The 15,488-nt window shown below is 37.0% G+C and overlaps 1 protein-coding gene across 1 annotated transcript; it reads left to right on the forward strand.

The window, feature by feature from the left end:
• Window positions 1-8,538: 8,538 nt before the first annotated feature.
• On the forward strand, window positions 8,539-13,834 carry LOC132615134 (sm-like protein LSM3A). The gene is made up of 3 exons (XM_060329711.1): window positions 8,539-8,748; window positions 9,971-10,066; window positions 13,425-13,834. Exons 1-3 carry the CDS (start codon window positions 8,632-8,634, stop codon window positions 13,503-13,505), a joined length of 294 nt encoding a protein of 97 aa, XP_060185694.1. The 5' UTR covers window positions 8,539-8,631; the 3' UTR covers window positions 13,506-13,834.
• Window positions 13,835-15,488: the final 1,654 nt, after the last annotated feature.

A 15,488-nucleotide genomic window follows, 5' to 3' on the forward strand; every position in this document is an offset into this window, starting at 1 on the left:
GGCACTTAAGCATAAGATCCAGAACATGATTGAAAAGGATAAGATAAACGTGCAACAAAATAAATTGTGCGAAAATGAGGGCCCTCCAGTTGCAAATGCAATTATTGTTACCGGTGATTCATCAAAATTGGCACCGAGACATTTGAAAAGGAAGCGCGGAACTAAGTAAGATGATTGAAAGGATCTACTGTCACTAGCATTCTTCACCCACTTGCTTCATGATAAGCTATCCTTCTTGTAATTTTTGCTAAAACTTTGTATGAACTACTTTTGACCTGATTCCTTCGGGATAAGTAGGCAGTCCATTCTTGGATACGGTCTTAATATAGTGGAAAATTCCATTTTTCCCACGAAGCAACACTGGGGCAGCTTTGCAAATGGCCTATCATTATTCGACAAAAAGCATGAATCGAAATCTCGAGCAATATATTAGCGTCACCAGATTGTTGCAATGCCATCACCACGAGAAATGCAGGTTCAACGCCAAAGCTTTGGTGTTCAATGCAAGACAACCATGATATTTTACACTAACAAATTTTCTTTGAGTAACGTAGGGGCATATTTTAGCTATTCTTGAAGGATATCGCACAGTATCAAGTCGGCCATTGCAAGATTCAGATAAAGCAAAGGGCAAAGCCAACTTAATACTAATTAAACTTGAAACTCACAAATTTTCTTTGAGTGCAGGAACGTTTTAGATGTAAATCTTGGCAGGGTAGAAGGTCCCCAAATCTTAAGCACTACATCAGGAATATTTACTGCTGCAAATTACGTACTGCGTCAAACTCATCTCACCGCACTAATTTTATTAAACATAAATCAAGCACTACATTTAGGCTCGTCCGCCTTTAATAGGACATTTTAGGCTCGTCCGCCTTTAATAGGACATTTTGGGCTTGACCGCCTTTTATATGTTGCATGGGCTGTGCACCGCCCCTTTGTAATTTCCGCAAAAGGCTGAGCACCGCCTTCTTGATGTTCTGCATAAGCCTATGTCAGGCTCGGTTTCGTCATTTGTAAAAGCTCAACCTTCCGCTATGCCGAAAACTGGGGCAGATTTTAAGGGCGTCATCGTAAAACTCAATCTCCTCCTATGCCAGAAACTGGGACAACATTTTAAGGGCGATATCGAGAAACATGAAAGAGTATATGGCCAACAAAGTCATCAGGCAAAGGGAAGACTTGGGAGAAAGGACGCTCGCTTTGTTTCACGGTTCCCAAGTCACAGAAGCCAAAATATATAATGTTCGCAGCCTTGCAAGGATTGCACGTCGAATGGTTTGATCTTTATTATAACAATTATGCCTCTCGAGTATCAATAATTTGCGAGATTCGCAACAAATTAATGCTTGAGTCTTGCAAATGATTTTTCAAACGTGTCGACGCACAAATATTATTGCTTTCAAATGCTTTCAAATGCGCTGCGCATGCACTACTATTTTAAATACCACGCACTGCTGCTTTAAATTCCTCGCACTGCATGCACTATTATTTTTAATACCACGCACTGCATATGCACCATTGCTTTAAATTCCCCGCACTGCATGCACTACTATTTTAAATACCACGCACTGCTGCTTTAAATTCCCCGCACTGCATGCACTATTATTTTTAATACCACGCACTGCATATGCACTATTGCTTTAAACTCCCCGCACTGCATGCACTACTATTTTAATTACCACACACTGCATACGCACTACTGTTTTCAAATGCCCCGCACTGCAAAAGCAACCGCACCTGCATTACATTATTACTTTCAAATGCCCTGCAAAGGCACATCATCATTGTTCGCAAAAGCACCACATTTAGGCCCGTCCGCCTTCAATAGGACACTTTAGGCCCGTCCGCCTTTAATAGGATATTTAGGCCCGTCCGCCTTTAATAGGACATTTAGGCTCGTCCGCCTTCAATAGGACGTTTTAGGCTAGACCGCCTTTCATATGATGCATGGGCCGCGCACCGCCCTTTGCATCGCTTTCTTATATTGCCTGGGTCATGCACCGCCCTTTTAAATTTCTGCATAAGGCTGTGCACCGCCTTTCATATATTACATGGGCCATGCACCGCCCTTTTAAATTTCTGCGTAAGGTTGTGCACCGCCTTTCATATGATGCATGGGCTGCGCACCGCCCTTTGCATCGCCTTTATATATTGCATGGGCCATGCACCGCCCTTTTAAATTTCTGCATAAGGCTGTGCACCGCCTTTCATATATTACATGGGCCATGCACCGCCCTTTTAAATTTCTGCGTAAGGTTGTGCACCGCCTTTCATATGATGCATGGGCTGCGCACCGCCCTTTGCATCGCCTTTATATATTGCATGGGCCATGCACCGCCGTTTTAAATTTCTGCATAAGGCTGTGCACCGCCTTTCATATGATGCATGGGCCGCGCACCGCCCTTTGCATCGCTTTCTTATATTGCCTGGGCCATGCACCGCCCTTTTAAATTTCTGCATAAGGCTGTGCACCGCCTTTCATATATTACATGGGCCATGCACCGCCCTTTTAAATTTCTGCGTAAGGCTGTGCCCCGCCTTTCATATGATGCATGGGCTGCGCACCGCCCTTTGCATCGCCTTTATATATTGCATGGGCCATGCACCGCCCTTTTAAATTTCTGCATAAGGCTGTGCACCGCCTTTCATATGATGCATGGGCTGCGCACCGCCCTTTGCATCGCTTTCATATATTGCCTAGGCCATGCACCGCCCTTTTAAATTTCTGCGTAAGGCTGTGCACCGCCTTTCATATGATGCATGGGTTGCGCACCGCCCTTTGCATCGCCTTTATATATTGCATGGGCCATGCACCGCCCTTTTAAATTTCTGCATAAGGCTGTGCACCGCCTTTCATATGATGCATGGGCTGCGCACCGCCCTTTGCATCGCTTTCATATATTTCCTGGGCCATGTACCGCCCTTTTAAATTTTCGCATAAGGCTGCGCACCGCCTTTCGTATGATGCATGGGCTGCGCACCGCCCTTTGCATCGCTTTCATATATTGCCTGGGCCATGCACCGCCCTTTTAAATTTCTGCATAAGGCTGAGCACCGCCTTTCATATGATGCATGGGCTGCGCACCGCCCTTTGCATCGCTTTCATATATTGCTTGGGCCATACACCGCCCTGTTAAAATTCTGCATAAAAGGCTGTGCACCGCTTTTCATGTGATGCATGGGCTGCGCACCGCCCTTTGCATCGTTTTCATATATTGCTTGGTCCATGCATCGTCCTTTTATAATTTCCGCACAAGGCTGCGCACCGCCTTTCATATGATGCATGGGCTGCGCACCGCCCTTTGCATCGCTTTCATATGTTGCACGGGCTGCGCACCGCCCTTTGGAAATTTTCTGCATAAGACACCGCACCATACTTGCCTTGATTTATTATTATTCTCTTAATGCCTCTGCATATGCTCGCAGCCGCGTTGCACCACGCTCGCAGCCGCGTTGCACCACACTCGCATGGCTTTACTTCAATATTTATTTTTACTGACTATTTTTGTCTAGTTTAAAGTTTCACAGGAGCTTTAGCGCAACGTGGAACTATTTCTTCGGCAGCGAACTGGGGCAATACGTCAGGAAGGATGAGCAGACTTCCCGACAAGGGTCAAAGATCTACCTTGAACACTCGACTCCAAATCCAAATATCCCGCTCGCGTTCCAGCACACTCAATTTTCAGGGTTCTATCACAATACCCAGTGTCGTCATAATTCGACACTGGGACAATATTTTGCGAAGATTCGCATCAAATCGTGAGTTGCCAGTCATAGGTGTCGTAGTCTTCCCAGAACTACACGCGGCCCGATTCTCGTGCAACCCGAGATATGTAGGCGATTCAAAGACCAGAGTTCGGTCGTAATTTTCTTTACCCTTAGTCCTCCACAATCCTTTAGCCGAGACAAAATAGGCTACTAAGTCAACGTCTTTGCCCGAAAATTCTTTCATCATTATCGGACAAAGAGGGACAAACATGCTCAAGTCACAAACATTTTCCAAATTTTATCCCCAAAAACAAACATTTTCCAAATTTTATCCCCAAAAATGTAGGCATGATCTAATTGTGGGTGAAACAGTGTCTTGCTTATCCAACTATTCATTGAATGTTAGCTAATTGTGTGGCTTTGACATATAGCTGATGTTGTTGGTTCCCTAATATGCTGTAAGTTAGCAACTTGACTGATAAGTCCCCTTATGCAAAAGCTTTTCTGAGACCTGATCAATTACTAACATTTACCCATCTTTCTTCTCTACAGAAAATAACACAAAAATTTCACGTGAGATCCGAAACGATCTATTACTTCTTGACTATGAGATGTTAGATTTTGTCACTTGAGCTAGCTAGACTTATATGCTTTTTCCTTTACCTTTTTTCTTCTTTTAATAAATTGATCATTTACTTTTCATTGCAGGAAAAATGTGTCTGGCGCCCAGAACATGAGACGCAGCTAGCTCACAACTTCAAGAAGAAACCTCAGCGCTTACTATGTTTGAATGTTAATGTTGTGGAGGATTTGTGGATTGTGTAAGTGTTTTGTGGATGTTTGCGAGCGGTGAAGTAGTCTAATGTTGTAGACTAACTTAGTCTAATGTTGTAGACTAATTTAGTGTAGATCTACTAGTTTAATGTTTTGTGGATATTTGCAAAGGTTGTGAAGTAGTTTAATGTTGTGTAGATGTTTGCGAATGTTGAAGTAGCTTAATGTCTCTTCGGAATGTTTGAATGACGTTTTGATTCAACTTTGAAGTAGTTTCGAATTGAATTTGACGTAGTGTTGGTTGTAATATATGTGGTTGTTGAAGTAGCTTAATGTTTTATGTTTTTTAGTAGTTTGGTGAATTGTTGGCAGCTATTTGAGCTGGTTTTAGTTGAATATAAAATTGTTTTCATCTTGACAAGGGGGCAGCTGGAAGAGCAGCTGGATCCTACAATTTGTTTTGCAGAAAACCGACCTCAATATTCCCAGAAATTGCAAATTACCGACCTCATGAGGTTGGTTTTCTGCAAAATATTCCCAGAAATTGCAAATTACCGACCTCATGAGGTCGGTTTTCTGCAAAATTATCTAGAAATTGCAAATTACCGACCTCATGAGGTCGGTTTTATGCATAATATTTCCATAAATTGTAAATTACCGACCTCATGAGGTCGGTTTTATGCAAAATATATCATATATTCATATAAATTACCGACCTCAGGAGGTTGGTAAACTCATATCATTATATTATTAATATAATTTACCGACCTAATGAGGTCGGTATTTTATTTAATTAATACCCGGCTAAAAAAACTTTACCGACCTGATTTTGAGGTCGGTTTTTGGCCAAAACCGACCTCATGAGGTCGGAAATAGCAATTTTTTGAGGTCGGTAAAACTTGTTTTTTTAGTAGTGTGTGGAGCAACACTCAGATACACTTGATTCAATGAGAAATGGGCTAAATTTTTAGTAAAAGAAGATGGCTAGAACAAGCACTCAAGAAGTAAATCAGAAAACAGTAAAAAGAAGATAGCTAGAACAAAAAGATGTCAATGATAATTAGTAAAAGAAGAAAGGTACGGAGAATTGGAGAAAGAAATACCTGAACTGGGATTATGCCTATATTGCGCTTGAAGATGAAATATGTCCGCCTCACTTTGGTTCTGGACTTCTGGAATGGAGAAGTAAACTCTATTTTTTAACCCTAGCTTTCTTGTTTCTCATTTGTTTTGGTTTAATATTTGATTTGAAATATTGGGATTTGGGTAAAAGTACTAATTTATTGGTTGATATCTTTTTAGTTGACTTCGTAATTTTTTTTCTTTGAAAAAGAAAAAAGAAGAAGCGTGGGTTACCCTTTTGCCGGAAAAAGAAAGAAGCAAATTTGAATTAAAAGAAAATGAGTCCAACGGAAATGATCCCGTGTACATCTAGACAAAATTCGCTTCAGGTCTCCCCTTCTTTGCCATTGAACCATCCGCCATTTAGTTCTGGATTCCAAACTGAAAATACTCATACTTGACTATAATTTTCAATGTAATAATAGGACCTACGTTAGCGGATGTGGGTTCCCGAGAACCCACAGCTGCTTGCCCCAACCCCGTATTTCCCTTAGGCTGCGCCACCCCATCCTTGGAAGAGAAACTTGATGAGGCTGTATTAGGGAAATCTTTTTTATTGCAAGGTCACCCCATCCTTGGAAGAGAAACTTGATGAGGCTGTATTAGGGAAATCTTTTTTATTGCAAGGTGGGGACTGTGCTGAGCTTTCTTCATTCAAGGACACAAAGCGTAAACTAGATATCCGAACATACATTATAGGTATTGGGCTAATTTTGGCAAACTAGATGCCTCAATGGATATTCAGCTTAATTTTTCCAGTGTTTATAGCTTCGGTGATTTGTAAAGACTGCAGACTTCTTTATCTCCATAAATATGAATTATTAGGAAAGCTAGTAATGGTCCAAAGGTTTTAACGGTAACAACTATTGATGAGACTGTTTCTCCATTAATTTGTGAATACTATATTAAATTATTGACCAACGAAATGAGAAAAAAACTCAAAAAATTGACAAAAAAAGATAAATGCTAATGCTGGCCAAAGAGAGGTGCCACATCACTTCCCTAATGCGTAGCTTTATATTATATATAGATATAAATTTACAGTTAATACAATTATTATCACAATGTAATCTCCACTGTCACGTTACATAAATCCGTCATCTGGATAATGTTATTTAAACTATCTGCTGAGTCTTATCACTTATGATATGGAGAATGTCAAACCTTATTCTGCTGAATTACCAAATTATAAAAACTAAGCAAAGCAATGTCCATAAATCAAACAATTTGAATTATTGAATAGTATACTTATAATTTAATCATACAAGAGGAAAGAGAATTAGTAAACTCTAAAATTTTAGAAGTGAAAATTCAAACTTACCACTTCAAAAGTTATCTAGTTTATCAATGCAACTTTCGGCGATAATTTTAAGTAGTACTTCAATCACTTATTCTGTTACTCAGTATATTATTAAATAGGGGACGTTCGTGGTATCCACCATTTAACACGCACAATTGAATTTGTGTGATCCTTTTTAAGAAGCACGCGTCACGTTAATAATGTCTAATATGTAACAACTAAAAAATATTCACATGACGCAAACGTAATCAAATTTTGGAGATACCTCATACCTTTGGGCTTTGATCCTTAAATTATTTTAATCCTTTGAGTAAATTTACTGAATGTTTAGCATATATCAATATATGAATTTCTGATTAGTTCCACAGATACATGAAAGCTATTTTAATGTTATGTTAAAATACTAACCTCACAAGCTTTATGGCCTTTCGATAGCTTTGTTCACTGAATTTGAATGTCTTATTTATCAGGTTAATTTTTCAATACCTCTTTAAATAGACCTTCAAATTGACATATAAGATGGCAATAAGTGATTAGCACTTGTAAACATATTGAACGTGCTATTTAATTAGAGTGATTATTGTATTAACTTTATTAGCAAAAGAAGCGTCACTATTAAAAAATCTTGTGTGGATTCGTAAATGTGACAGTGAGATATTCATACTCTGGAGAAATCAACAAGTAAACAGTATTAAACTATCATATAAGGTAAACATACAATTTTTTTAGTAGTTCATAAAAACAAATAAGGTGGAAAGCTTGACGAACATTTGAACTATATTCATAATTTTCAATAGATGGAAGATATTACCATACATGAAGTAATTAATTATTACTTAGTATATATACTATTAAGCATGCTTTTAGATATCGTATTGGCCATATACATAAACGACCTTAAAGAGTTATCACCAGTTTTTATTTTAACAACTTATACCTATTATACACTTCAACGTTATTCAAAGTATGTGTATGTATAAATTGAAACAGAAATATGATCATCTCCCCTCATAAATAACCCAAAAAGAAAAGAAAAATTAAATCGCAACAGGAAACCTAAGGGGTCATTTGGTAGTTGGTTTAAAGGTGAGTTAGCAAATATTAAATCCGGCATAAATAATACCGCATTTGGTAGATAGTTAGGAGATAATTTATTCACGTATAAAATTAATACGGTGTTCAATTTGTAATTTAGAAACCCGCGTAACTAATACATGTATAAGTTATAATAAAATCTATGTATTAAGTTATGCATGATATAGAAGAAGGAATAGCTAAATAGTATAAATAACTAATATATGAATTAAATGCCACATAACTGATTTCTGCATAAAATAATATATACATATTGCCTCATAACTAATTCATGTATTATTTATGCTTGCATAACTCTAACCTGTTGCCAAAAAAGTAATTGCACGGATAGGCCTTCGAATGAATTGGTCTTTAATTTTTACCCTTCAAAATGGAATTTATGCTTAATTTTTTTTAAAGAGCTAGCTAGCATAACTTGTGAATATTATTATGCGTAACTTATGCCCCCATTTGATTTTAAGGGCAAAATAAAGACCAGTCGGAAGAGAAGTGCAAATGACTCCCACAACAATTGGGCTTACTTGACATAAGGCCCTTCCGCCAACGTCTAACCCTGCCCACTTCCTTTTTGTGTAATAATACAATCAATCAATTAGGGGTTCCGTTCATTCAATCAAGTAGTCGCGCAAATGGGAAGTGAAGAAGAGAGTACAGTGAAGGAGCCATTGGATCTCATTAGACTCAGTCTTGACGAGAGAATCTATGTTAAACTCCGTTCCGACAGAGAACTACGTGGCAAACTTCATGTACCTCAATTTTTACTGCTGTTCTTTACTCTTTTATCTTTTTAATACTAGAATTGAGTCTTGTATATTCATGCAATTTGGTACTTTTTTAATCTTCCCAGGGTGTTACAACTTGCAGCTTTATTCGTAACATAGGATATTTTCTAGGGTTTTTATCATATTTTCGTGTTTTCACTTTTCTTTCATCTTCAGGTTTCTTTCTTTGTTTAATAAGTACTAGCACTTTACATCAACTCATAAACAATATGCAAGCACCAAAAATTCTTTAGAAATATTAAATAATATGCTAGTATGAGGTTATGGATAAGCAAATAGGAAAGTGGGTGTATAAAGATATTAATTCGCTATCGTATTTTTCTTAAAGAAGATACTAATTTGCTGTAGTACAAACATGGGGATATTTGGATTTCAAACTATTATGCCGATTAAATGCTGCTGACATTAACTGAAAATAGCATAAAGAAAGCAGCATGATACTGTAACAAATAATGTGATAAGACTTAATGTCTATTTTGTCGATAAAGAAAGCCTTGTGAGTATTTTTATTTGTCAGTATCTCTTGAATAATAAAATTTCTAAAAATAGGAACAATAGGAAATAAGTTGACTGAGAAAGGAGACCTTATTTGTGAAAACAAGGAACTAACAGACAAAGTATGAACTAGACTATCAGTCACTAGACCAAATATGTAAACGCATCTTTCCCTAATGTCAACATTCGAGATGGTTGGACGCGAAAGATTAGACAAATAATGTTGAGATCGGAATAAACAAGGACCTGTCTCCACTCTTCATCATCAATGAAACTACTTGCATACAATAAACCTGCATGTTCAGTGGAGATTTTGTTTTTTGTTTGCCTGTTTCTTCGAATATTTGTTTGCCTGGTCATATAGTCCTGAGAAGGAAAATAAGACTGTTGTCAAATTGTTGCATTACGAAAGAACGCTGAAGAACAATTACATGATGTGGCTGGAAATTACTGAATTATGTTATGGTCTTTAGGGGTTCATTTTGCTATTCCTCTGCTTTAAGGATACTAGATTCTGTTTTTGTCTTCTGATTCTTGGGTAATTTCTCAGGCATCATAAGTTCCAAAAATCCACTTTGAATATCAAGCATACATGAATCGTATTTTACTTTTGACTGTTTCCAATTCCTTAAAATTGTACGGAGAAAATCTGATGAGGTGACACTAAGCTCTCGTGTGGTTTCCTTTCCAGGCTTATGATCAGCATCTTAATATGATTCTTGGTGATGTTGAAGAAATTGTGACCACAGTTGAGATTGATGATGAAACCTATGAAGAGATAGTTCGGGTATGCTTAATTTCTTTTACCTACTCTTTTTTTGTTTGTTTGAAATTGAGATATATTTCTTTTCTCCTTTTCTGGTCATTGTAATACATAGTTCCAATTAGCATCAGACCCTCAGTTGTAATATGTTTAAGTGGACTACTAGTACTCTGTACAATAAGCTAGCTTTGACTGCCACCTATCCTACATCAATAGGACTTTAGAATTATCCCAACTTCCAATGGAGCTTATTCAGCAGATAATGTTGTTGATCCCCCCGCGATATGTTTTTGTCTCTGTTGTATTTTGTTTCATTTCTTCTCGTTTATTTTCAGTGGCGATGCTCAATATATCTTTCATACTAAGGAATATTTGCTTTAGCTTGTCTGACCCCCCTTGGATAAGTATGGAAACTAGTGGATGATAGATGTACTCAAGATTATTAGGTAGTTTCGGTACTTGAAAATTTCTACTGCAAAAGAGGTATCACAAAATTTCTTTTTGCAACTTAAGCTGCTAAAAGGACCTTTCACTAGAAGATGTTTGGGTCTTGAAAGATGAAGTAGTATTTCCTAAACTGGGAGTTGTCAGAGGGTTCTAAAATTACGCTGCAGGCGTATGTGAGAAAGAGAAATCAAAGAGTGAACAATCTGTTGTATCTGTGTAGAGAGAACATTGTTTAGCACCCAAGGGAGTGGCCTAGTGGTTTATGAAGTGGGTGAAAACCTAAGCATTTGATGGACAGAGTTATTTGGTACCTATGCTAGCGGGAGGTAGCAAGTACCCGGTGGAATAGTCAAGGTGTGCCCAAGTTGGCCTCAGGCACCACCAGTGTAAAAACATTGTTTAAGTAGTGGCTATCTATTTAATGGAAAAGCAATGCTGAAAATCCCTCTAGGGTTGAAAAAATAAATAAATACTCCTTGCGTTCCAATGTATGCGAAGGTGTTTTACTGGGCACAAAGTTTAAGAATGAGGGAAAGACTTCTAAAATTTGTGGTCTAAATCCAGCCGTAAATATTTATGGCTATAAATCATCTCATTATGATTAAAATGGGAAATTTAAAGTTAAATTGTTACGAAGTATAGGAATGTGTCATTCTTTTTGGGACCGACTAAAAAGTGAAGGGTGTCATATATATATATATATATATATATATATATATATTATCAGGAAAGGATGAATAAATTGGGAAAGAGGGAGTAGCAGTTACCAATTTTTAAGCTCTGGTTCTATTATTTTTGTACCCGATGAAATAGAAACCTAATTTAGAAGTGGAAGGGGGGAGCCCATTATCTCAAGTAAAATAGGATATTTTACGAAGCATTGCTTTCTTCTTGTGGCTTGAATGTAAATTGATGAGTTATATGGGTAGATGGAAATGTTGTGTTGCTCCTCCTATGTTACTTGAACTTGGATAATAGTCTAAAACAAGAATGCATGTCGAGGGAATCTTTGGTCAAGTTTGAGCAGCAGGGGTTGGTATCGGTGAATGGGCAAGAGATAAGGAGCCAGGTCAAGTCTATTGCTATAGACTCTGCTCATATGATGAAATGAACTTTAGCTTTTAGAAGATAGGTGTTCTCCATCTGAAGTTCCGAGAAGCTTTCTACTCTTAGACAAAGCACAAACACCAGGAACTATTTAACATCAGAACCAAGCGATGCCATGAGGTTTAATTGTTCTGCAGTTACAGTGTATGATAATTGAGTGATGTAGTGATTTCTAACTTTATCTAATTGAAGCGGCAGTAACCTCTTTTTTGCCTTAACACTAATGTAATCCTCGTACATGTATTTGATTTCCGGTGAAAGGCAGAGCATCACATTCTGTTAGGCTAATGATTATATATGCAATGAATTGAGCAACAACCTAAATATTACACTTGAAGTAGAATCAAGGGTGTATCCAAAGGGAGGGGTGTCGGTTCACGTGCATCCCTGCTCTCTTCCTTAGACTATGTAAAGCAATATTATATCTCTTCAAAACTCTGCTTCAATATATTTGCGTGTAATCAAAGAGTCCAATGTTGCCAATGGTTGTGGGGTCATTGGGTGCACCTCTATGATTCAGGTTGAAGTTGAAGATTCAATTCCCACGTCCATCTTGTGTTTTAATTAAGTACTTTTCTTTGTCTTTCTTTCTTTATTTATTTGGTTTATTCGTTCAATATCCCCGAGTCTGACATATTGAAATCTCCAGTTTCCTTTTATAATGGTGAAATTTCATATAATTAAGCCAAATATCTATATTAATCTAGTAGCAATGGAGGATGTCGCATATAGTCAATTGGTTCAACTCATCCCAACTTTTTCAATCTGGAGGTATAGCTATATGTGAAAAATTAAAATGTAAAAAACAAATTGTAAAATGTAAAACACAAATTGAACCTGGGTTCATCTAATCGTAACATTATATATATATGTATATGTATATGTGTGTATATATATATATACATACATATATATATATATATATATATATATATACATACATATACATATATATATGCATACATATATATATACATATATATACATACATATGTATGTATGTGTATATGTATGTATATATATATATGTATATGTATGTATATACATACATATACACATACATACATATGTATGTATATATATGTATATATATCTATATCTATATATATACACATACATATACATATATACACATACATATACATATATATATATATATGTATATACATATATATATATGTATATGTATATGTATGTATGTATGTATATATTTCAAGAGTGTAATTGGCTCAATAGCAAATGACACTAGATGGCTGCTTGTAGCACCTTGTTTAAATATATTTAGTTTATGAACACTATTTTAAAGTTCAGTCAGTTTCGGCAATCTTTAGATTCAACCTGCTTCTTCTTCTAGAGACCTTCGGATATGAAGTTCGACATTGTCAAAGTCTTTACTCTATACCCGAAGGTCTGAAGCTTTAAAAGCCAAAGATCAAATTCAGACCTTGGGGTTAGAATTTGAAAACTCTACGCGATTTTTAACTTTAGACCCGCATGCTTGAAGTAGATTCTGAGGCAGATAAACTTTTAAGACTCTGTACATTTCAGTTTTTCTTTAAACTAGGGTCCGAGAAGGCTACTTCTGCATTTCACCAGTAAGAATCTAAGGTTGAATCCATCAAATTTAAATCCTGGATTCGCTATTCATGATAGTGCACCCATCTTCTTGAAATCCTGGATCCCACCCCCTGCTATGTTTACTTTGGATTGCTTCTTGCAAGAGTTGCTGTATGTATGTTAATGTTAGGTGGGGAAGAATGATTTTTCGCTTTCTATACACTAATGGATGCAAAATCACCTGACAATGGTTCTCTTGATTGTGTTTTAGGCTACGAGGCGGACTATTCCATTCCTATTTGTGCGTGGAGATGGTGTAATACTGGTGTCTCCTCCACTTCGGACTACCTGATCAGGGGAGGCATAATCGTGTATCGAAATCTGCAAGCACGCTATATTTGGTTTAAGGTGCTGCAGTTGACTCAATAGACTATTGTCGGGGGAAGGTGGTCTTGGGTAGCACATTTGGTTTTCGAAGCAAAAGACTATTAATTTTGCAATGCTTGTGATCTCTCTAGTATTCGATATTTGTAACCTGAGCTTTAGAAGTTTATGTAATTGTTTAGGGCCTGATGAGTCTTGAACTGCGTAGTGGTCACATGAATCTTTTACTGCATATCTAAGGTTACAACTTACAACTGTGAAATGAAAAGTCAATTGGTATGCAAATTGATCATCGGATACTGTTAGTCTGCTACCTCTGTGCGTATAACTTCAAAATGAGAAAATTCTCCGTCCTACGACTCTATGGTATGGACTGTGGGGTAAAATATTTTATAGAAAATGTTTTCAATTTTTTCTTGGTTGGTCAAAATGTTTTGGAAACATCTTTAGGAAAACAATTCCTTTTAAAAAAGAGGAAAATGACTTTTCTAATGGAATTAGGGAAAATAAGTTTTATAAGTGATGCTCCAAGTTTATCGTCTTTTTGTCACCAATCCTACGCCTGCAACCCTCCACCCTCCACCCTCCACCCTCCACCCTCCACCCACCCCCCGAACCCTCACTCCCATAGTATCCACCAAGAAAACATTATCATGGAAAACAAATTCCTATTTACTCGTCCTTGGCTTTTGAACGATCTCTCTTTATTTGTTGGGCGTATGATTAGTTGTTTCGAGGCCAAATGTCAGCTCCATGGGTTTTGCAAAGCCATGTAATGATTTCAGAAGACGGGCAGTATTCATTCTGTATTACGGGGACGTTTCATAAGTTAACTATTTTACACTGACCGTATACTAATGGCAACTCTCATTCTATCTTGGCTTGGAAATTGCAAAGGTGGGCAAGCTCATGTGGTCAAAGTTAAAAGGCGTTTGTGCGGTGTATATGTTTGTTTGAGTGCTATTTACCCTTGATCTAGTGGTTAAAGTGTAGCTTGTGATGCGTGGGTTAGTGGTACGTGAAGTTTGATATGTCAGTGAAAAAGAGTAGAGAGATGGTCAATTATCCATCAAATTTTTAAACAGTCCACTACCAGCCCTTCAAATTTTCTTGGTTATAATTTTATCAGTTCGATTGCTGTATATCTGAATTCTGAGCTACATCCCCTTGATTAAGCTACATCAGCATTAGATTAGAAAAATTAGTTGTAGTCTTGTAGATATGGAACACAATTTAGGCTCAATCACTCACCTAAACTAGCTGTTTTCTTCATCAGATGAGAAAAATTAGTTTGTAGTCTGGTAGATATGGAACAAAATTGTCACTCATCTAAAGTAGCTATTTTCCTCATCAGGATCAGATTATTCTATGTGTTTGTCTGTTTCTGTTATACGGTTGGAAAAGAACATTTAACACTGGAATATGTAGTTGCTTTAATTAAAAAAAAAAAAAAAAAGATCTCTGTGAGCGTGTGTTAAGACTAAATTTGATAAGAAATGAGTACTTTGAAGGGGAAAAAAAAGGATTTTATTTACTGTTGTTTCCACTCTCCATTAATTCTTATTTTGTTCTCTTTTTTTCATTGCGAATGATTGATTCATTTTATTCGAATTGGATTTATCGGAATATATGCGTTTTTCCTTCCTTGCTTTTTTTTTTTCCACCCATATAGAATCTAATGTAAAGCGGATTTAATTGGCAGTGGACAGAAGTTTGACGATTGGACATTTTCTGGCCCTAAAATTGGGTTCTCAATTCTTTAGCAACAAACCAAAAAAAGGGAAAGGAAAAACAATACTTAGCAACAGTGTTCCTTAAAAGAAAAGATTAACATAGAAAAAGGAATGGTTATGTTTCTTATTCAGCATTATCAGTTTCTCTTCTAACAGAAACGAATGGAGTTTGTAACATATTCATTTCAGGCCTGCCAGTCTCCCGTGGGAGAAATAGT

Source organism: Lycium barbarum, chromosome 10, assembly GCF_019175385.1.
Source record: "Lycium barbarum isolate Lr01 chromosome 10, ASM1917538v2, whole genome shotgun sequence".
NCBI classification, from domain to species: Eukaryota; Viridiplantae; Streptophyta; class Magnoliopsida; order Solanales; family Solanaceae; genus Lycium; species Lycium barbarum.